The sequence below is a fragment of the Dipodomys ordii genome, unplaced genomic scaffold (assembly GCF_000151885.1).
Source record: "Dipodomys ordii isolate 6190 unplaced genomic scaffold, Dord_2.0 Scaffold184, whole genome shotgun sequence".
Taxonomy (NCBI): Eukaryota; Metazoa; Chordata; class Mammalia; order Rodentia; family Heteromyidae; genus Dipodomys; species Dipodomys ordii.
Window position 1 is genome coordinate 554,239 of NW_012267400.1, and position 21,393 is coordinate 575,631.

General features: G+C 58.8%; 1 protein-coding gene across 1 annotated transcript in view; it reads left to right on the forward strand.

The window, feature by feature from the left end:
* The window catches only part of Nfix (nuclear factor I/X (CCAAT-binding transcription factor)), a 63,765-nt gene that overhangs the window by 34,704 nt on the left and 7,668 nt on the right, over positions 1-21,393 (forward strand). The window contains exons 2-7 of the mRNA XM_013034211.1: positions 9,146-9,208; positions 9,471-9,545; positions 9,873-9,993; positions 10,805-10,941; positions 13,806-13,928; positions 16,009-16,184. Of these exons, the coding sequence (XP_012889665.1) occupies positions 9,146-9,208; positions 9,471-9,545; positions 9,873-9,993; positions 10,805-10,941; positions 13,806-13,928; positions 16,009-16,184 (695 nt within the window). The remainder of the gene's footprint in view (positions 1-9,145; positions 9,209-9,470; positions 9,546-9,872; positions 9,994-10,804; positions 10,942-13,805; positions 13,929-16,008; positions 16,185-21,393) is intronic.

A 21,393-nucleotide genomic window follows, 5' to 3' on the forward strand; every position in this document is an offset into this window, starting at 1 on the left:
CCTCCCTCCCTCCCTTCCCTTCCCTTCCCTATCTCCCTCCCTCCCTCTCTCTGGTTCCTGATCTCTGACTTTCGCTCTCCTTTTTACTCCCCATCACCCTCCCCCATCCGGCGGATGGGTAGAGAGACCATCCTTGTCAGGAGTTTGCCAAGCACGGAGGCAAGTCTGCATTGTCCCCCACACAGTGCCCCTTGGACGTGTGGGGAATCTTCTTGGGGGGTCACACAGCTGAAGATTCCTCAAATGGAAGGCAGCCCCGATGTGGCGAGGACGGGCAGGCAGGACTCAGAGCTGCTCCCCTGGGGTGGGACGGGGTCCACCGATCACACCCCTCCAAGCCATGCACCTGGCATCCCCACCTCCCACTACAAGCCCCCCTTCCATCCGCCCCCCCCCCCCCCTCTGCAAGCTGTTCCTAATCAATGCGGACGGGAAGCAAGGCCTCCATCGGATCACGGGACACATTTGGCAGCGGTGGCTGCAGTGGCGGCGGCGGTGGCAGCCGCAACCAGAGCCACTGCAGCAGGCAGCTCCTTCCCTGAGCAAAACCCAGGGCCTGGTGGCCTCAGCCTGACTGGGTCCTTCCCTTCCTGCAGGGCCTTGTGGGTGTGCTGAGGGAACCCTGTCTGTCCCCTGGAGTTCTGGGCTGGCTGCCCACAGTTCCCCCAGCGGAGCCTGTGGAGGGCAGCTAGTGTTAACTTGCTGCGCCACCTAGCTACCGTGTCAGGGAGCACAGCACAGCCTGAGCGCGCCAGCCACCCTGGGAGTCCCTTGGGGTCCTTCAGGGTGCCTCCCAGTCAGGCCTGGTGTGAGCTGTGAGCGTGCCCCTCCCACCCCCAGCAGCCTGAACCGTTCCCACATGTGCCTGGTTTGCTCTTCAAAGCCAGACTGGGCCTACTCACAGTAGGCATCCGTCTCTGTAGATGTTCCCCCTTGGAGAGTCAGAGGCCCAGGTCCTCTGCTCAGGGTGGCCCTGGGCAGTAGCTACCTTGGGGTCTCCTGGGTAGAGGAGAGGGGCAGGCCTGGGAGACAATGCTTCTGTGCCAGGCCCCACTGGGTTCTGCAGGGGCCAGTGGTGCTGAGGCATCCACATCTCCTCACTGGGCACGAGTGGCAGCCCAGGCCTGCAGGGAAGATGCGCTGTCTTCACAGGGAAAGGTGCCAGCTAGTTGATGCTTCTGTTCCTGGTGGTTAGAGGAATAATCTAGTTGAGAGAAACATCTAGAAGTATCTGCTCAGAGGCCCACTCCAGCTGGACTTTGCAGATGCATCTGTGAACAAAACACAGGGATGTGTCCTCAAGGACTTTCTGGTTTAGTAGGGTCCGGGGTGACTTGCTGGCCAGATGCCTGGGGCTCTTGTGAATCTCAGGCCAGAATCTCCCACTCCCAAGCCCTGCCCCAGTCTGAGGCTGCCTTGCTCAAACCTCTGAATGGGGGGTCCATTTATGTGTGTCCCCACTTTGTATGAGCCAAGGTCAGCCCCCTAAGTGGGGGACGATGCCTTTGGGTCATTGCTGGCTGGTAGAAGCAGGTGAAGGGGGAGCAGATGGGGAAGCGAGGCCAGCAGCTTCAGCCTGGCCCCTTCCCTGGGGAGCGAGTTGAGGTAGGTGGGTTCCGCTGGCCTTCCTTCTCAGGCCCCAAGCATTCCTGGGCTTTGAGGAGGTGTGAGGAGGGGAGGGGAACTGGGGGGGGGGAGCTGGAACAGGCTCTGTGCAGGACGTCCTCTGGCTTCCCACCTTGGGTGTTATGTGAAGCTTAGGGACCTGCCCTGGCTCTGTGGGGACACTTTTGCCACTATTCCTCTCTCTTCAGCCTCCTCTTTTTTTCTCCTCATCCTCCCTTCCTCAGAAGATCTGGGAAGGGGCTTCCTTGTTTCCGGGTCTCCTAGCTCCTCCTGCTGCCCAGCAACTGGGTGGCAGCCCCAGGCAGTTGGGCTCTTGGAGTGTTTCACCCCTTCAGTTCTGTTTTTCCCCTAAAGCAGTCCTTTCCCCTACCTCCTCTTCCTCTCTCCTCCCTCTGCCTGCCTCCTGAAACCACCAGCCTCTTCTTCCTGTGCAGACCCCCCTCTCTCTCTTTCCTCTCTCTCTCTCCTCTCTGTCTCTCTCTCCCTTTCTCTCTCTTTCTCCTCTCTGTCTCTCTCTCCCTCTCTGTCTCTTTGTCTCTCTCCCTCTCTCCATCTCTCTGTCTCTGTCTCCCTCCCCCCCCCCTCAGCCTCAGCTTCTTTGCCTTGACGAATTCCCTCCCACCAGCCCCTTTCTTGAACCCCTCTACCTTCTACCTCTAGACTGTCCCTTTGTGTCTCTCTGCTTCACTAGGGTTTGCTGTCTCCCCTCTTTCTTTCCCTAGACTCCTGCATGCCCCACAAGGTCTCCCCTTCTCATGCTGGGTTGGCCTTAGCCTGGGAAGACTATCCTGTTATGAAGTTAGTTCAAGGGTAAACTGTGTGGGGGCTGGGAAAGGGCCATACCGGGCTCTGGGAAGGTGGGGACACTATTAATAGCCCAGGAGCAGCTGGGGGTGGGGGCAGATGTCTGACTGGCCTGGCCTGGCCTGGCCTGGGCAGCTCAAAGGGCCAGAAAGGGCAGTGCTGTAAATAGAGGGGGAGGGGTGGGAAGTGGCTTCTGAGCTCCTGGCTGGGACAGGCCCTCTCTCCTCAGAGCCCTTGGCTTTTCCTAGCCTACTGGGTGTGGAGAGAATTCTGTTTCAATTTCTAGCCTTCAGGCAGTGGAAGGGATCAGAGGCTTCAAGAGCTGGGACCACTTGTCTGGGCCCCACCACCACGTGACTTCCAGCCCCAGGTCCTCTGAGAAAAGCTGGCTCCCACTTCCGGCCTAGTGGTGGCAGAAGCCAGCACTGCCAGGGGAGGCGCTGGCTACCTAGGGGTCAGGGCCTGGGATTCTGCCCTCCTTTCTTTGTCCCCAACGAGGCTGTTGGGAGCAGCATCCTCAGACCCAGGGGAGCAAACACTGTCTTCCCCTTGTCCTATTGGACTTTGCCATCTTGCAGTCTTTTTCCCCTGATCTCCTCTATCCTGTTCCTGGCCTCAGGGCACTTACTGATGGCTGTAAGGAGAGGGGGTCCTGCCTGTATACGGTTCTATCCAGCTCTGCCTTTTCTGCTGCTTTTTGCAGTGGACCAGGACCCTCTACTCACCACAGCAGGGTCTGGGGCCCAACCTACAATCTTGGATCATGTCACCAAGAACATGAGCTCTTGGGGACAACAGCCAAGGTGGTGTGGGAGCAGAGCAGAGGGAGGAGCAGGGACCAGTGGACGGTCACTAGTGTGTGGGGAGCCAGACCTGAGCTCAGATGCTTTTATCTGTGTTTCCTCACCTGCTGCTAGGTGTTACCTCCACCTTGGAGATGAGGAAGCAGTTCAGTCAGGGCAGGGCTCCCTGGCCTGGGAGATTCCACAGCACAGATGTGACTTGGGGAGCCCGGAAACTCTTTCATCTGCCCACCTTCTTCCTCTTCTTCTCCACCTGGCGTGCCCCCCTCACCTACGGTGAGGGGAGACAGCCCTAGGCCCACTGCAATGCCTGTCCCTATCTCCCCAGACCGTTGCTCTTCGGGTCTGCGGAGCAGCTTTGTTATCTCCTACCCTCTGTTGGGGATTCTTCTCTGGTGGGAATTTCTGGCCCTCTGTGTCTCTGAGACACCCAGGAATACCCAACACCCTATGGGCGTGAGGCGCTTAGACGGAGCTGGGTGGGTGGGTGCTCTCTGTGGGTGTCCCGGCAGCACAAGCCATGTGCCACCTAGACAGTCCTGCAGCTGTCAGGGCAGGGCCGTGGGGGCGGGTGGGGGGGCTCCTTCCAGGGCTCCTGAGAGCTCCAAGGGGGTGGGGGTGGGGGTGAAGCCAGGATGGAGGGTAGAGGATGTAGAGAGGGTGCATGAGGCCTAGCCTCTGAGTCTGCCTGCCCTGAGGCCTTGAGTTTCAGCCCAGGAGCAATCTTGGGGGTACCCCAGGGGGTGTGATTCAGTGCCTTCCCTTCTCTACCCCTCACCTAGCTCGCCCTATCTTCCCCAGCCCCTCCCATAGGAGACTCAAGCCAAAGACTGGAACTAGGACAGGTCCATGAGTGAAAGTGGGATGAGAGGAGAATGATGATAGAGTGACAGTGTACCCCCCAAACCTCCACAGATTCCAGTTGCGTTACTTGGCTAGTCCACTGTTCCAGACCGTACACACACTGTTCCTGGGGTGACGGGGAGGGGCGCTCAGGGTGGCTCCAGGATGTGGTATGTCAGTGGCTGTGGTGGTGAGCAGTGTAGGGAGAGGGAGTCAGACCTCCCCAGGCCCCCTGGCCCCCCGCCCAGCCCCCTCCCTCTGCCCTCTGGCTGCCCTGTGTTCTCCAGGACTTCCTCATCCCTGAGTGTCCTGTTTGCTGAGACAGGGAGAACCCCTCAGTGACCCACCCCCAGCCCCCATCCGTCCGCACCCCCTCCTCAGGGTGTCTCGGATTCTGGACTTGGGTTTCAGGAGGTACAATGGTCACATTCTCCAGCTCTGATTGCTGTAGGCTGGGCCTCTGGCTCCCCTCGAGATTGGGTTTCCCGTGCCCTGGACACTCTGGAATCATAGAGGCAGAGAGGCGGGGGAGCTGGGAGGAGCGCTGTAGGCTAGGGAGGGCAGAGATGGGTTCTTGAACCACACCCACACCTGTTTGGGGGGCTGCAGGCTGAGGCCACCTGAGTCCCCAAAGTTCGCAGAAGTGCAGAAGGGGTGAAGCCTCTGGTGGCGAATGGATGCAGGGGCTGCTGGCCCCTGCAAGGGTGCAAATGCATTGCAGAATACAAGGAGCATGTGAACTGGAGTGTGTACATAGTCCTAGGTTTGTTCTGTGGGTGCAGCTGAGGTCCACTTCCTAGGGTGAAGTCCAGGGGCCTGGTCCACAGGCCGTATGGGGAGACCCTTTACAGAACAGGCTGGCTTCATGTGGGGGCCGAGGTACAGGAATCCCCCTTCATCTAGCGGGAGCCACAAGTACATCCCATCCGATGTAGCTGGAAACGCGGCTCTTCACGCATGCTCGGGTTCCTCTCAACGGTGGAGTTTCCCCTCTAGAGCCCCCAAACCCCACAGGCAGGCTGTGCAAGCCAGGGAGCGCTGAAGGCAGTGGAGTCAAGAGGCCAGGCCCAGGGAGCTGGACTCACAGAAAGGAAGAAGTTGGGGTGGAGGTTGGTGGGGCCAACATGGTGGATCTGGTGGAGGAATGAAGAAGACAGTGTTGGGGAGCTTTGTCGTTATCCTGGGGGATTTGGAAGAGTCTACCCTGGCCACCTTCAGCCGGGCTCTCCCACATGCCTGCATTCCGCCTTTGTGGCAGGGGGGCAGCCTGTAGTACGTAGGTAGCTCGGCCACCAGAGCCATTCCTAGACTTCCTCCACAGAGCCTACCCAGTTCCACACCTAGCAGTCCAGATTCATCCCTGCCGCCACCGCCAAAGCATTCCCTTCCAAGGGATGCTTGGCCCTCGAAGGTGCGGTTGTGTGACATGAGAGCTTCACTCCCACCCCCACCGGCACTGAAAAAGTACAGTGGGCTTCCCTCCCCAAACCTGGTCCCTAGATGCCTGACTATTCTGATAAAGTATCAGGCGCAGTGGTTACGTCTGGTAGGCTGATGAGCAGCAGCTGAGGATCTCTGGTCCTTGGCACTAGGCCTCAGGGGCCTCTGAGTTGCCTTGGGTTTGGAGGAGGTGGCCAAGACCCCTCTACTCCATTTCTTTTCTCTGTGTGGTGTGGCAGGAACCCTAGTCCCTGCTCGAAGGGGAGCAGGGAGTGGGGGACAGGATTCCATCCCTTGCCTGGGTCAGGACGTCCCTGAACTCTGTGTGTGTGTGTGTGTGTGTGTGTGTGTGTGTGTGTGTTTGTGTGTGTGGCGGGGGGGGGAGGGGGGAGACAGTATTCGCTGCTCTGGCAGACCTACTGGAAAGGGGGCTGAGGCAGAAAAGCATGCCAGCGACCCGGCCACAGCAGACTGGAGAAGCCCAGCCTCCCAGTGTGGGCTGGGGGAGAGAGGATGAGAGATGGAGTGGCACCTGCCTGCCTTGTGCCAGCCAGCACTGTCCCTGCCTCTCCACTGGCCTTCAGGCCACCAGCTGGCCCATTGTCCCTGGTGAGAAAGCAGACGCTGGAGGGGGGCTTCCCGTGGGCAGAGACTCACTCATGCACACCGGCCTGCCAGCAGGGGCTGCCACAGGAAAGCCACCCTGGGCTGGGCGCAAGAAAGGCGCAGGAGGTGAACAAGACCCGGAGCGTGGAGACGTGCCCACCTCCAGAGCGGGGAGCATGGCCCGGCTGCACGGCGCTGTGGCAGCGGGTCCCCTCCTCTGCTGTTGGCAGTGGCCAGTGTGCGGGGCCTGTGAACAGGAGATAAAGAGTTCAGGCAGAGTGTTTTTTCTCACTCACCATGGATTTGTGTGTTTGTTCAGCTGGTGGCTCTGATAAGCCCCATTCTGCCAGATAAAAGGCTGCAGCCTTGGGGAGGAGCCTGGGGAGGGGGTGTCCTGCTGGGGCTCTCTCCTCTCTCCCCAGGAGCCTGGACAGGGAAGGCTCCCTGGCACGCCCTCCTGGGATACAGCCCCTGGTGCCCAGATGTCCAGGGCAGGCCCAGACCTGTGCAGGGCTCTTCAGAGAGCCCCCTCCAGCCTGGGCATGGCAGCGTGTTCCTGGCCCTGCCAGGGGCCTGACCACCACAGCCCAGTGGCCTGAAACCTGGCCAGCTCTTCCTTTGTCTGCCCTGGGGTACATCCCTGAGCTGGCATGTCATTAACACCCCTTATTGTCCCCATACCCTGCTGGGCAGGGGTCTGCTCTTACTGGACTGGACATGGCCCATGAGACTTCAGCCACCTCTGAGCAGAGCCCTCGGTCCCAGCCCCAACCCCCTGTCCCTTCCAGGACACAGGCCAGCAGACGGGGTGGGGGGGGGTAGGGAGGGAACTGCACCACAGGGCTGGCTCCTGTACTCCAAGCCCTGTCTGGACCTCTAGTGTCTCTGTGCCTTTTGTCCTAGAGCTGAGCTGAGCATGTCGGGGCTGGCGGTAGTGGCATTGTGGGGCCGCCCGCGTAAGATGGCTGCCAAGGTCTAAGATGGCTGCCAGCAGCGCCCGAGCCCAGCCTGAGCCGCAGCCGCCTGCAGGGCGCATGGCCGCCTCACCGGGTCCTTGTCCTGCCCCTGTGCCCTGCTGCCTGCTCTGCTCCTCCACATGGAGGTAGATGGGCGCTAGCAGTAGGAACAGCAGCACCCTGCCAGGCCCTGTCCTGGTTTAGAGGATTTCCTGTCTGCCGTGCTCTTCTGGAGCCCCATTTGTCTCTGCCTCAGTCTCTGGCGCACCTCCATGTCTTTGTTGGGTTCTCTCCTCTTTCTGTCCTTTGGCTGAGTGTGCGCGTGCGCACCCCATACTGAGCACGAGCGTGCCCTCCCTCGCCAAGTGCCCTCTCATGGTGGGCTAGGAGCGCTCCACGGCGGCAGCCCCTGAGCCCCACTCTACTGACCCAGACTCAGAGGGGCTAAGTTGGTCCTAGGGTGAACCCAGGTGGGAACCCCAGCAGAGACCCCTGGGCAGCAGAGCCTTGGCCTTCCCCTTCCAAGCTTTGTATTGAGAGAGCCTCCGGGCAGAGTGGAGGCAGGCCCTGGGGTGAGCCCCCTCTACCTGCCACTTGGCCCCCTGGCCTCCCACCAGGACCAGCCAGGGTGTGAATCAGCCCCAGAGAGCCAAGAATGGGCCAGGGTAAAAGGGTGCTAGGAAAATCACACCTCTGTGATGTCAGTTTCTGAGCCACGGTGCTGCCAGGGAGCCTGGGAGGAGGTGGTGTGGCTCCTCTAGTGCCACCAGCAAAGAGACGGCACAGGGAGAAGTCTACTCTTGAGGCCCCAGGTGACACAGGGCACAGGAGCATGCTCTCTGCCAGGGGTGGGATTGGTCAGCACGATAAGATTCGTGATTTCTTTCTTGGAAATTAAAAGATGAAGTGAGGCAAAGGATAGGGACAGCATGGCCCCGAACTGTGGCCCTTTTCCACTTGTCACATGGAGGCAGATAGCCAAGAGCTTGGCCGATGCTCCCGGTTACAGATGTGGCAAAGCCTTGGTCACCAGCAGGCCAGACATGGGCTGTGGGTGAGATCCAGGAGGCGGGCCATTCTGGAGAGCAAAGCCCTGAGCAGAACCGGGGCACCAGTGTTCAGATGCTACCCCTGTGGCCCCTACAAGCTGCCCACTCTTCCCCAAGTGCCTACTTCCTCCTGCACCACAACCTGCCCAGCACCCCTGCCCTCTTGCCAGCTGTCGTGCCTAGGCAGGCGTGCTGGAGGTCCCCGTTGTGCCCTGGCACACAATGCTGGAGGACCTGGGGGCGGGGTGGGGGGGCTTTCCCAAGCTCAGCAAAATATTCACACACACACACACTCCACCCTGCCCCCAACCCTCTGAGCTCCCACCACACAATGGGCCCTTGTCTCCGGGCTGCCTCTGAGCAGCTGTGGCACTGGGGCATGAGACAGCCCAGACAGGCTGGCACAGAGCGGGCGGCACACCTCCCCCTCCGGGTTGCCAGGCACTGCCTGTGAGCATAAAGGTGAGGCGGGGGAGGCACAGGCCCCGGGAAAGGCTTTAATTAATGAAGTTAGGGGTGGGGATGCTCCTCTGGGAGCCGGAGCTGGATTGAGGCGGGGACATTGAGGTCCACCCCAGCTGTGGATAACTCTGATCACTGGCTTCTCTCCTGGGCTTCCTCCTGGCTTGGGACTGGCTGTTGGCTGCTGCTCCCTCATGGGTGACTCTGTCCCTCAGGGCACAGGGGAAAGTGTCTGGAGGCAGTTTGGGTTGGCACAACTGGGGTACTGCTGGCACCTAGTGGGCAAGCACTATGCAGTGCACAGGACACCTCCCCTCCCCCCACCTGTGGCCCTGCTGCAGAGGCAGAGATGTCCAGCCCAGATGTCAGCCCTCGGCAGCTTAGAGGCCGGAAGCCAAGCTCACTCCCTGCCCTCTTGTCTCCTCTCCTGGCTCCCAGGGCCGGGGAAGATCTGCTGCCCAGGTTCAGCCACAAGAAGGGCTTGAAGGCACTGGCAAACTTGGTGGCTCTGCAAAGCTTGGCTCCTGACTCAACCTCCCCTTTGTGTCTCCTGCAGAATCCGGACAATCAGATAGTTCAAACCAGCAAGGAGATGCGGACATCAAACCACTGCCCAACGGTTAGTGTCCCCTTCCTCTCTCCACCACTGCCCTGGCCACCCTCCTTCTTCCTCGCTACTTCCTGACTGGACCTGGGCTGCCATCCAAGGGGAGGGGGCTCACTGGGCGCTGACCCCAGTTCAAGGTTGACCTGGGACTGGCAGAGCTCTCAAGGATTGGGGGCGGAGGAGGCTGGCCACAGGGGGAGAAGTTTTTGAGGAACAGAGAGGGGGCCCTGCCAGCCTTGCTGCCACTCACCAACCCTTTTCCTTCCCTCCTCAGGGCACTTAAGTTTCCAGGACTGTTTTGTGACTTCGGGGGTCTGGAACGTGACAGAGCTGGTGAGAGTATCACAGAGTAAGTGAGTCCTGCCATCTGGGCCGGGTTGGGGGTGGGGGATGTAGGAACTCTCTCACAGGGCAGACTAATGGGGCGGTGGAGCAGAGGTCAGCTCTGCCCCTTTGGCCCCAGGCTGGGTGAAGCCTAAATTATCCAGAGTCCCATCTCTAAGTTTCCTCCAGCCCCAACCCCGAGTTACCAGATTTCCTTGACTGTGAAGGTGACCCACCATCCTGTCCCGTGGCCCCACGGCAAGCTCTCCCAGAGCCTCTGGGAAGTAAAGACCCTCCCCCCAGTCTGTGGGGACCCCTTCTCACCCTCACGCCTCTCATTCGTTCTCCCCAGCTCCTGTTGCCACGGCATCAGGGCCCAACTTCTCACTGGCGGACCTGGAGAGTCCCAGCTACTACAACATAAACCAGGTGACCCTGGGGCGGCGGTCCATCACCTCTCCTCCCTCCACCAGGTGAGCCCAGCTTCACACACTTCTCTCTTCCATCACCCAGTCCTCCCTTGTGGAGGGCGCTGGCTTTCATGTGGCTTGGGCCCATGCGGTCAGCCACCTGTTAAGCTTCTACTTTATGTTGTCTCGAAGCACACGGCCATGAAGACACAAACCTTCACAAGGCATGGCTCTGGGGATGTAACATTTGAGCCCAGCCCCTCTGAGTGATGCCCAAAAGGCATGTGGACATGCGCAGTGGGGCCAAGGGCTGGAGCGCGGCAGCCTGGGATGTGTGCTCGGGGAATGCGGGGAATGCGGCTAGAGGCCAGGAGCCTTTGGGGCTGGCAGATGAGGAGGGGCTTTCTGGACTCCAGGGGAGGGGACAGGGGTCAGGGTACACCTTACCGGGGAGGGCTGGACCATATCCTTTGTGAGCATGGGGACATTATTGTTTACTATGAGGATTTTGACATTGATTTTGATTTTGCTAAAAATCAAATCCTATGAATGCATTTGTCCTCTTAAAGACTGTGTTCCAGCACTCCTGAGTTTAAATCTCCCACAGATACATTTTGCAACTTAATGACTGTTGCGGAGCTCCTGAGGGCCACAGCAGGCAGGGGGCGGGGTTTGCCTCCTCCTCTGAGCGGCCTTCAGTGGCTGCCAGCAAGGATGGCGTGCTGACTCCAGCAAGCCGGCAGCTCTGGGGTCCAAGCGCTAGTTTAGGGTAGGGTGTCCAGTGGAGGAGACTTCAGCAGTGCTGCTGCTCACTGGGCAACACCCACAGGTCATCAGGGAGCCTTGCCCACCTGCTCTTTTTCCTCTTCTTCAGCACCACCAAGCGCCCCAAGTCCATTGATGACAGCGAGATGGAGAGCCCTGTGGATGACGTGTTCTACCCTGGGACAGGCCGCTCCCCGGCCGCCGGCAGCAGTCAGTCAAGCGGGTGGCCCAACGACGTGGATGCAGGTATGGGCACGGCCACCCGTGCTTCCCGCCATGGCCCCTGCTGCCAAGTGGCACTGCTGTCTCTCCTTCCTGGTCTGAGGAAGGCAGGCCAAGCGGAAGGGGAGCGATGAGGAGCTGGGCCACACCAGAGCTTGTGCATGTGGAGGGTAGAGCGTCGTGCAGCCTCAATGCGTTGCCGTGGGGCCTTCTCCTCATACTCTTCTGGGTCTCTTTTTCTTTTTCTTTTGGCTGGTCCTGGGGCTTGAACTCAGGGCCTAAGCACTGTCCTTAAGCTTTTTGGCTTTCTACCTCTTGAACCACAGCTCCACTTCCAGATTTTTGGTGATTAGTTGGAGATAAGAGTCTCACAGACTGTCCTGCTCAGGCTGGCTTTGAACCATGATCCTCAGATCTCATCCTCCTGAGTAGATAGGATGATAGGTGTGAAGCCCCAGCGTCTAGCCAGTCTCTTCTCTTGGTATTTCTCTGAAGGAATTGGCCAGCTCTTTAGAGCAGTTTTGAGGCCTCCTTGCTGGCTGAGGTTTGGTGTTGACCTACATTGTGAGGTGCTCAGCAGTATTCCTGGCTTCCGCCACAGATGCCAGTAGCAAACATCCACCCTGGGTTTTTCTTTTTTGGAGGTACTAGGGCTTTGTGCTTGCTTGGCAGGCTCTCTACCCCCTGGCCACACCTCCAGCCCTTTATTGCACTGCTTATTTTGAGATAAGGTCTTGCCTTTTGCCCAAGCCTGCACTTGGTCCGTGATCCTCTTGTTTTATGCTTCTCAAAGTAGGTGGGATGTCAAGCACTCAACCAGCTGCTTCCAATGAGATGGGGTCTTGCAAACTTTTTTGCCTGGGCTCACCTAGAAGCTCGATCCTCCTGAGCTCAGCCTCCTGTGTAGCTGAGATGATAAAGGTGTGCCACTGCACCCAGCTATATCCCAGAGGGTTTTGTTGTTGAGATAAGGTATTGCTAAATACCCTGGCCTGGCCTGAAACTCTCCATCCTTCCTGCCTCAGACTCCCGAGTGGTGGGATTACAGGTATGCACTCTCATACCCAGCCACCCTGTTTTAACGAACAAAAGTGTCTGCACACATTACCAAATGCCTCCCCCTACTAGGGGACAGAATCTCTGGAGCTGAAAACTGCTAGCCTCAGGGCTCAGCTTTACAGAGACGCTCAGAGTAAGGGAAGGATGGGCAGAGCTGTTTTTAGCCCAGGCGGGGAAGCTAGCAAAGGGCAGAGTTTGTGAAGAGCCCAGGAGGAAGCTGTCTGGGACGTTCCCAGTTCTCCCCCACCTCCCCCAGCAGCCCCTTCCTGTCACCTACAGTGCCGACTGAGGAGCCAGCGGAAGGCTGTGTGTGTGTGTGAGGATACTGGCTGCTCATGGGTGCATGGAAGGCTGTGTGTGTGTGAGGAGACTGGCTGCTCATGGGTGGTATGCACCGGCATGGCTTCCTCTTCTCACTCGGGGGTCTTCCCGTGGCCTGTTGCGGGGCAGAGGCTGGGGCTGGAGTAACTGCGCAGGCTGGGAGTGGCCACGTGCAGGCTCCTCCTGGCAAACAGGGACTGGGCCAGTGTCACCAGTCCCTGGGAGTGTCTTTGGAGGCCCTCAGGGAGGGAGTTGACAAAAGTGGACACTCTGCTACATCTCAGGTGGCCAGTCCTCAGCGAGGTGACCCCATCTGCAGGAAGTGGGGCTAGCGTGCTCTGAGGGCCTGCCTACCACCACCCGTCTTCCCGGGAGGGTCCCAGGCCTGGTTCCCAAGGAGCCCTTGGCTCCTGCCTCCTGCTCTCTTTTCCTCGCTGTCTGTTCTCACGGCCGTTTCTGCTTCTCCAGGCAGTCCTGCCATGCATAGTACCCCAGCACCCTGGCTCCCCCACCCCCACTTGTCGTTGTTTCCCTGGGCTGCGACAAATCGACAAATCGTCAATTAAGCTGCCCAGCTGCAGGACAGGGAACAGCTGGAGAGGCGCTGTGCAGCAGCAGGGACAGCTGTGCACAGCTGGTGGGCGCTTCCCCCTCCCCATCGTGCCAGCTATCAGGTGGCACACAGCTGCCACTAGATAACACCTCTGCTGGCGGCTGGGAGCGCTCCTCCCCCGCCCCCAGCCTCTGCGTGAAGATGGCTCCATTTCTCTGTTCTGCAGCCCCTGCCTCCACCCAAAGCCACAGCTCATGCCTGGGTCTCCTACACCTTCCCTTCCTGGCCAGGGCCATCTCTGAGGCTCCATTCAGGACAAGGCACAGGCTCCCCCAGGAAGCAATGCCTGCTGGCAGCCTCGTTTGCTGGGTTCTGTGTGCCTGCTGCGCTGTGAGGCCAGAGGCAGAGCCTCCATCTCCTGCCCAACAGTGCCTGCTCTTGTGACGTGAGAGCCGAGCAGAGCCCCAGCCTCCACACCTCCTGGCCTAGGCTGTCCTGGCCCTTTGGCTCTGACTCCATGGTCCTCCACGGCCCTCTGACCTTGTCCCTGCCCTCCTGTTGGGCCGGGCTGCTTCCCCTTCGGGAGCGGGGTGCTGGCTTCTTTCACAGAACATCCTACCGCCCCTCCCAGGTGGGCCCTCGGCCCTCCTCACTCCCCATCACTCCTGTCCCTGCCCCCCTTTTCTTCCCTTAGCCACTCATGGCGGACAGTCTGTCTCTCCCTTTCCTCTTTCTAGCACATGTCACCTCACAGGACCCAGGGGCTTCACTTTCCAGCCTGTCCACCACCAGTCTTGGGAGGAGCCGGACAGGCCAAGTGGTGGGAGGACTCCCAGAGGAGGCTGGTGGTGGACAGGGGTGCCGAGGAGAGGAGGAGCGAGCTGCTGGCTTCCCCAGTCCCTGCTCCCGCCCCAGCCCAGCTAAACCTGCCCGTGTTGCTGCTTCCTCCCCCCAGGCCCGGCTTCTCTAAAAAAGTCAGGAAAGCTGGACTTCTGCAGTGCCCTCTCCTCTCAGGGCAGCTCCCCACGCATGGCTTTCACCCACCACCCGCTGCCTGTGCTTGCTGGAGTCAGACCAGGTGAGACATGGGACCTGGGAGGGGCGCGACGGGGGGCAGCTGGCCACGCAGAGGAGCTAGGGCTAACGGCGCCATGCCCCAGGCTCCCTGGACGGCCCCCCGACAAGCAGGCCTGGTTTCCTCAGAGCCTCCGGCCAGTCAGGCCCAGTTCTGCTTGGACCCTGCCAGGCTTCTCCCCCACCCTCTCCCGCTGCCCCCCAGTGCCTGGCCGGGCTGAGCAAGGGCTGCTCTCTTAGAAGGAGCCCAGGGTGCTGTGGAGTCAAAAGGCCTCCCTGGCCTGTCTCAGAAGAGGGCTGGGCCTGGGGGACAGGTGGCTGTGCCCTGCTCTCCAGGGAAGAGAGCCCAGATGGCCTGCCTAGTTGGAGGGGCATCTCTTGCTTCAGTCTCTGCAATAAGATGCTCAGGACACCACCTAGAAACTTTCGCCTCCTCCTCTCACTCCTTTCCTGCCAGCCTCCCTCTGCACCATCCGGCAGCAGGAGGCCTGGCCTTTGTCTGCATGCCGCCCCAGCTCTGCCTGCGCCTCCATAAGACCCAGAGCTGGGAGGTTTACCTCCTGCCTTCCTCCTCAGGGCCTCCTGGCTGTGAGCCCAGAGGCAGCCAGTGCTGGGGCAGGGTGTGGTGACGAGGTGGGGGCGGGGAGCCCAGACCCTGTGCAAGCAGTAGGAAGGCAGCAGGCCCCTCTCCACGCCGACTCCGTTTTTATGAACTCCAAAGAGAAGCCAAGTTTCCTCAGCCCCCTAATGAAATGGAGAGAACGAGCTGATTAGAACCAGACAGGAGGGGGAGGACTTGAGGAAGAGCTGAGGCCTGTGCCGTGGCAGGCCTGGCTGTGAGGACACGTGCAATGACAATGGGGCTGAGACCCGGGGGCTGCAGGGGCTGCGGCAGAGCCCCTCCTCCACGGCGCAGAGCATGTCTTTATCCACCGTCTACATCCTGTCATCTGCCCTCATCAGCCTTGTACCCAGGGCCCTGGGGCCAGGGCACAGACAGTGAGGGAGCTTTGGGCACAAAAGGTCAGGAGGAGCTGGGCGCTGGTGGCTCACGCCTATAAGCCTAGCTACTCAGGAGGCTGAGGATCAGGGTTCAAAGCCAGCCCAGGCAAGAAACTCCATGAGACTCGTATCTCCAATAAACTACTAGAAAACCAGAAGTGGTGCTGTGGCTCAAGCGGTTTAGTTGCTCACCTTTGAGCTGAAGAGCACAGGGACAGCGCCCAAGCCCAGAGATCAAGCCCCATGACCGACCAAAAAAAAAAAAAAAAAAGGTCAGGAGGTACCAAAAGTCGAATTATCAAAATAAGTAATATTTTAGCCAGGCACCAGTGGCTCACACCTATAATCCTAGCTATTCAAGAGGCTGAGATCTAAGCATCACAGTTCAAAGCCAGCCCAGGCAGGAAAGCCTGTGAGACTCTTATCTCCAATGAACCACCTAAATGCTGGAAATGGCACTATGGCTCAAGTGGCAGAGCGCTTGCCTTGACAAAAAGAGCTCAGGGTCAGCACCCAGGCCCAGTGTTTAAGCCCCAGGACTGGCACGCGCACACACAAAAATTAATAAGGCGCTATTTTTTCAGTCAAAGCTATTGCAAACAGAAGCATGCGATGAGGTCAGGTGAGGTGGTGCGTGTTTCTAATCCCAGTATTCAGGAGGCTGAAGCAAGATTTCGAGTTCCAGCCTGATCCTAGCTACCGGGGAGGCTGAGATAAGAAGGATGGTGGTTTGAGACCAGTCTGGACAGAAAAAATCCCTGAGACTTCAATCCAACACACCTGTCATCTCAGTTCCATAGGAAGCGTAAATAAGAGGATCATGGTCCAGGCCAGCCTAGGTACTAGGTACTGCCTTGCCTGCCTGAGTCACCCTAATCCCCACCTTGGTTCTAATCAAACTTTATATTTACAGAAGCAGTCTGCTAGCTTGGCTATTAGCTGTTTTTAGATCATTTAAATGTCATTGATCTCAAACGTCTGGGGTTTTTGTGGCTGAAACCAGTGCTCTTCCTGCTTCTCCCTGCCCTGCCCTTTTTTGCTGCCTCAACCCTGACCTTTCTTCTCCCTGCCGGTGTGCACAGGGAGCCCCCGGGCCACCGCCTCGGCGCTGCACTTCCCCTCCACGTCCATCATCCAGCAGTCGAGCCCGTACTTCACACACCCGACCATCCGCTACCACCACCACCACGGCCAGGACTCCCTGAAGGAGTTTGTGCAGTTCGTCTGCTCAGATGGCTCGGGCCAGGCCACCGGACAGGTGAGTCCCAAAGGCCAGGAGCCCCAGTGCAGCCTCTTGTCCGAGTGTGTCTCCACGTGTGAAGGCTGGGAGCCCGGCTGGCTCTGGGGCGGCGGCAGCCTCACAAGCTTCCCCTTTGCTGGGCCTGAGGTGAGGTTCTGAACGCGGTACCAGGATCTGCCCAGCTCCTGGCCCTCCCAGCAGGACTGAGCCTGAGATCTATCCAGCCCAGACCTCTTCAATCTTGGGGTGCAAGGACTTATCAGGTTCTAGACTACAGTGTGTCATCCTGGCACTGTTGACATTGGGAGCTGTGTATTCTGTGCGGTGTGAGACCTGGACACTGGACCCTGTGGGCATTTGGCACCGTCTCCCTGCCAGTGCCAGGCACCTCCCCCTCCCTAGCTGTGGTCATCTGAAACGTCTCTGGCTTTCACTGTGCTGGGGGGGGACAGGAACACCGGGGGAGGGGGAGGGGGACCCAGTCCAGAGCTGGCACAGACACTCCAGGGGCAGGGGGCTTCTTGTACCTTTCTGGTTGTAGGCAAACCTAGGGGGCAGAGGGCTGCCCCGCCGACCTTTCTCCAAGCACTAGGGCCAGGCCATGGGCCCTGCACAGCACAGAGATTGTCCCTGAGGGTAGGAGGGACACATTCAGCCCTTGGGGGCCACTCTGGTTGCTCTCTTGACAATGCTGGGCGCTGCGAAGCCTGCTGTGATAAGTGGGGGGAGGAGGCCCAAAGGGTCACACTTGGGCCTGTGTTCCCGCAGCCTTGCCAGAGGCTGCTCACCAGGAGAGGGCTCCGTGTGGTGTCGGCGTTTGCTAGCACTGCAGTACAGCCTGGGGTGGGCCTTGGGGTGGCCTCCTGGCTCTCTGTTGGCACCCATCGCGAAACCGGTCCACTTTCTTCTCTCCTCCTTCTCCTCCTCCTCCTGCTGTCTTTACTTCCTCCTCTGTGTACCGAGAGGCTTTCCCTCTCTGCCTGGGCTACTCCTCAGCACGCCTGTGGCCTTGCTCACCTCTCTGGACAAGCTCTGTCACTCTTAGGAATGGACCTAGCTCCTGATAGCCGCTGTGCTGTCCTCAGAGACGTGACAGCCCTGTCCCCAAGGGCCTGTGGGTTCGGAGTGCAGATGAGCTGGGCGGAGGAAGGAGGGTCAGTAGGCCCTGCCCACCTGCAGGGTGCGTTCTGAGCCTGGCCCTCAACCTGGTGGCCCAAGATAGGAGCTCATTTACCTGGAGGGCTGTCCTCTATGGACAGGCACTTGGCTACAGCCAACTGCACCTAGAGACACACACAGGTTGAAGCAGCACAAAGCAGGCTGGGAGCAGCCTCTCTGGGTCTCTTCTTAGGGCCTGAATCCATGAGAGGATGAGGGATTCATCTGGGAGCTTGAGGAGCCCACGGCCAGCTTCTGAGTGGAAGAGCCAGAAGCAGGGCAGTGCTTGCTCCCTGCCACATTTGGAGCAGCAAGTGTCAGCCGTCCATGTGGGCGAGGGTCGCCCGCAGGCCTGGCATACACAGGTGGCTGGGCCTCAGCCTACAGCTGCTGGAACAGCAGGTCCGGGTCAGGCCTTTGTGCGTGCATCTGCTTGGGGCTGGACTGCTGGCCAGGGCACCCCATACTTTCAAATTCCAATCCAGAGTGTAGAGGAGGGGCTTCCAAAGCACCTTGAGAGCCCACGACAAACCAGCTGTGCAGGAAGGCATCCGCAGAAAAGAAGTTCACTGACATGGCGCAAAGGTTTGCCGGCACTTGAGAGCCCTTCCCTCCACCCAGGGTCACGCACTGGTTTCAGAGAACCAAATGTGTAATGGCCAAAGCCAAGTAGATACCACACGGGTGAGAGACAGAGGACAGAAAAGGTGCCTGGTTAGCCTGTTTCAGGGCAGAGAGGAGATGGTGGCTAAGAGGACTCAGCGGAGTTGTTCCAAGCCCGTAGAGCGTGGGTGGGACACTACACACCGGGACTGTCAGACCTGGTATGTCCGTAAGATGGAAGCCAGTCACCTGCCAGCTTCTAGTTTCCCTCTAGCCCCTGACCAATGAGATCATTACAAGCACCATTACAAGACGTGTAACACCTCAACCCATACCCCAACCAGAGCTCAGACATCCCTGCCCAGATGGAAGTTACTTCTAGAAATGGAAAGTCAGAATTCGGCAAGTTTCAGCGTTGGCTCCTATCAGGCCAGGCTTAGCCCTGTGTGACGGGAGTAGCAACTTCAGTCTCTAGAGTGAGAAAGGAGGCTATGGCCACCCTGTGGTTGCAAGCATTTCTGGAAGGTCTGGGGCCAGTTGCTGGGGGCCCAGAGAGAAGGTGAAAGGCTGCAGTCTGCAGTGGGGAGGAAGGGAGGGGGGCAGGCAGGGGGAGGGGTTCCTGCTTGCCTGACAGAAGCCTACAGGCATGGACTGAGGGGAGCACTGTCTCTTGGAGCTCAGTGTCATCTGCAGCCTCTGCTGTCCTCTGAGCCCAAAGTGGCTGTTTCCAGTGTGACTGCACAAGACACAGATCCACTGCCTGCTTTTGTCCAAGGCTTCTGGATTTGTGTGTGTGTGTGTGTGTGTGTTCGTTTGTGTGTCCGTGTGTCTGTGTGTCCGTGCCAGTCCTATGGCTTGAACTCAAGTCAGGGCCTGAGTGCTGTCCCTGAGCTTTTTTTGCTCAAGGCTAGTGCTCTAACACTTGAGTCACAGCGCCATTTCCAGCTTGTTGGTGGTTAATTGGAGATAAGAGTCTCAAGGCCTTCCTGACTGGACAGGTGTGAGCCACCTTGCTCCTGGCTTGAATTATTATTATTATTCTTATTTTTGCCAGTCCTGGGGCTTGAACTCAGGGCCTGGGCACTGTCCCTGAGCTTCTTTTACTCAAGGCTAGCACTCTACCACTTAAGCCACAGCGCCACTTCTGGCTTTTTCTGTTTATGTGGTGCTGAGGAGAGGAATCCTGGGCTTCTGCTCAAGGCTAGCACTCTTTTTTTGTTTTGTTTTGTTTTTTTGAGGGGGGAGGTCTGGTTGTGGGGCCTGAACTCTGGGCCTGGGCGCTGTCCCTCAGCTCTTCAGCTCAAGGCTAGTACTCTACCACTTGAGCCACAGTGCCACTTCCTTTTCTTTTTGCTTATGTGGTGCTGAGGAATCGAACCCAGGGCCTCATGCATGCAAGGCAAGCGCTCTACCACTGAGCCACCTTCCCAGCCCCAAAGAAATGTTTTAACTTCTCTCTTTTTCTTTTTGGTTGGTCGTGGGGCTTGAACTCTGGGCCTGGGCGCTGTCCCTCAGCTCTTCAGCTCAAGGCGAGGGCTCTACCGCTTGAGCCACAGCGCCACTTCCAAGGCTAGCACTCTTGAGCCGCATTCCCAGCCCTTGCATGTCATGGTGAGGGAGGGCAGGAGCAGTGGGCGGAGCCAGTTGGGAGGGACAGTGTGTCAGACCCAGGCGCTGGGAGGGAGGAAGGAGAGCTGGGCCTTTCAGCTGTGGGGCTTATGAATTTGAAGTGGTGCACTTGTGAGTGGGAATTGAGGGTCGTGTACTTTTGCCAACTTCAGAGCATGGAGGTCAAGACCGGAAGAGCAGGATGGGGAGAGATGGTATGACTCAGGGAACTGGCTGGCCTCCAGGAGTGAACGGGCCTGGAAGGGCATGGAAAGCACTCCCGTGAGTGCCCTTGAGGCCGTCCAGCCTCTGTTCTGGAACCGCCATTGGTCTGGAATGGCTTAAAATGTCTGGGAATGTGAAGGTGGTGTGTGGGACCAGGAAGACCCCAGTCTGCTCCCCATCATGGGGGCCTTGAATGGGGCAGCCTGCGTTACCTGTGACCCGGTGAAGTGACACACTTCTTGTAGTGTGAGCTGAAGAGCACTTGGGGAAGTCTACAGGGTCTCTGGGATCAGACATGGCTCTGAACTCCAGGCCTGGCCAGTGGTCGCTAGGTGACCTCAGTTTCTTTAGCTGTGAAGTGAGGGAACTAAGTTCCCTCTGTGCTGGGTCTCTGCGCAGTAACACCGGTGACTTGTGCACAGGTGCTCCTTTGTCCTGGGGGCCACCCTGTGTGCTGCAGGGTGCTAAGCTGCAGCTACCCCCACTAACCTCCCACCTCCACCCCCGCCCCACAAATGGTTCTAGATATAGCCACCCCAGGTGAGGACAGCTATGTCCTGGGGTGGGGGTGGTGTAGACATGGTGGTAGTTAAAGGTGGCCTGTGGGCCTGGATTGGGGGGGGGGAGACTCGCTGTCTTTGCAGGGAGGAGGCAGAATCTCACTATCATAGCGCAGGTGACATGATTGCCAACCGAGTGACTCATGACCGTGCGGGCTCTGTGGGCGCTGCCCACCCATAGGAGAGAGGGGCCGGAGGAGGGAAAGCTGTGCCTGCAGAAGAGAATGGAGAGCAGGGACCTGGCCTTCCCTGGCATGGAGGTGGGCATCGAGGCGACCCTTCAGGGAAGCTGCCAGCAAGAGGCCAGGGAGCCTGTGGCACCTGTGTCTCCCAAGCAGGGACCCTAACCACACAGGGCCCCTGCCTGGACAGGGACACTCAGGTGTGACACCGCAGAGGGCACAGGACAGGACCCACGCTTTTGTTTTTGTTTGCTTTAGTGTTGATCCTGGGGTTTGTAGTCAGGGCCTGGCGCTGTCCCTGAGCTCTCTTGCTCAAGGCTAGCACTCTACCAATGGAGCCATAGCTCCACCTCCAACATTTTTTGGTGGTTCATTGGAGACTAAAGAGTCTCAAGGATTTTCCTGCCCAGACCGGCTTTGAACCATGCACGATCCTCAGCTCTCAGCCTCCTGAGTTGCTGGGATGACAGGTGTGAGCCACGGTGGCATGGCAAGCTCACACTCTTGAGGAGCCACAGGGACGCTGTAGAGAAAGGCCAGCCCCGCCCCCCACTGCCTGTGGGGTTCCTCCTGAGGCTGTACCCCCCCCCCAAGTGCAGAGGAAGGTTTTTCTAGGGCCTTTGGAGATGGCAAGGTGAGCTGCCTTATCTGCCATGGGAGGTCCTCAGGTGCAAAAGAGTTCTAGAAGCAGCTGACTAGTGGCATGTCTATCTAAACCATTTTCCTTAGGAAATAACCAGCCGTCTGTCGGACAACCCCCCCTCCTTCTACTTCAAGAGGACAAAAAAAAAAAGAGAGAAACACCTGAGAGACCAAATAGAGGCCTTCCACCCTCCCCACCCTGCCCTGGTGAGGCCAGGAGGCCCCGCCCCGGCCTGCCTCTCCCACTCC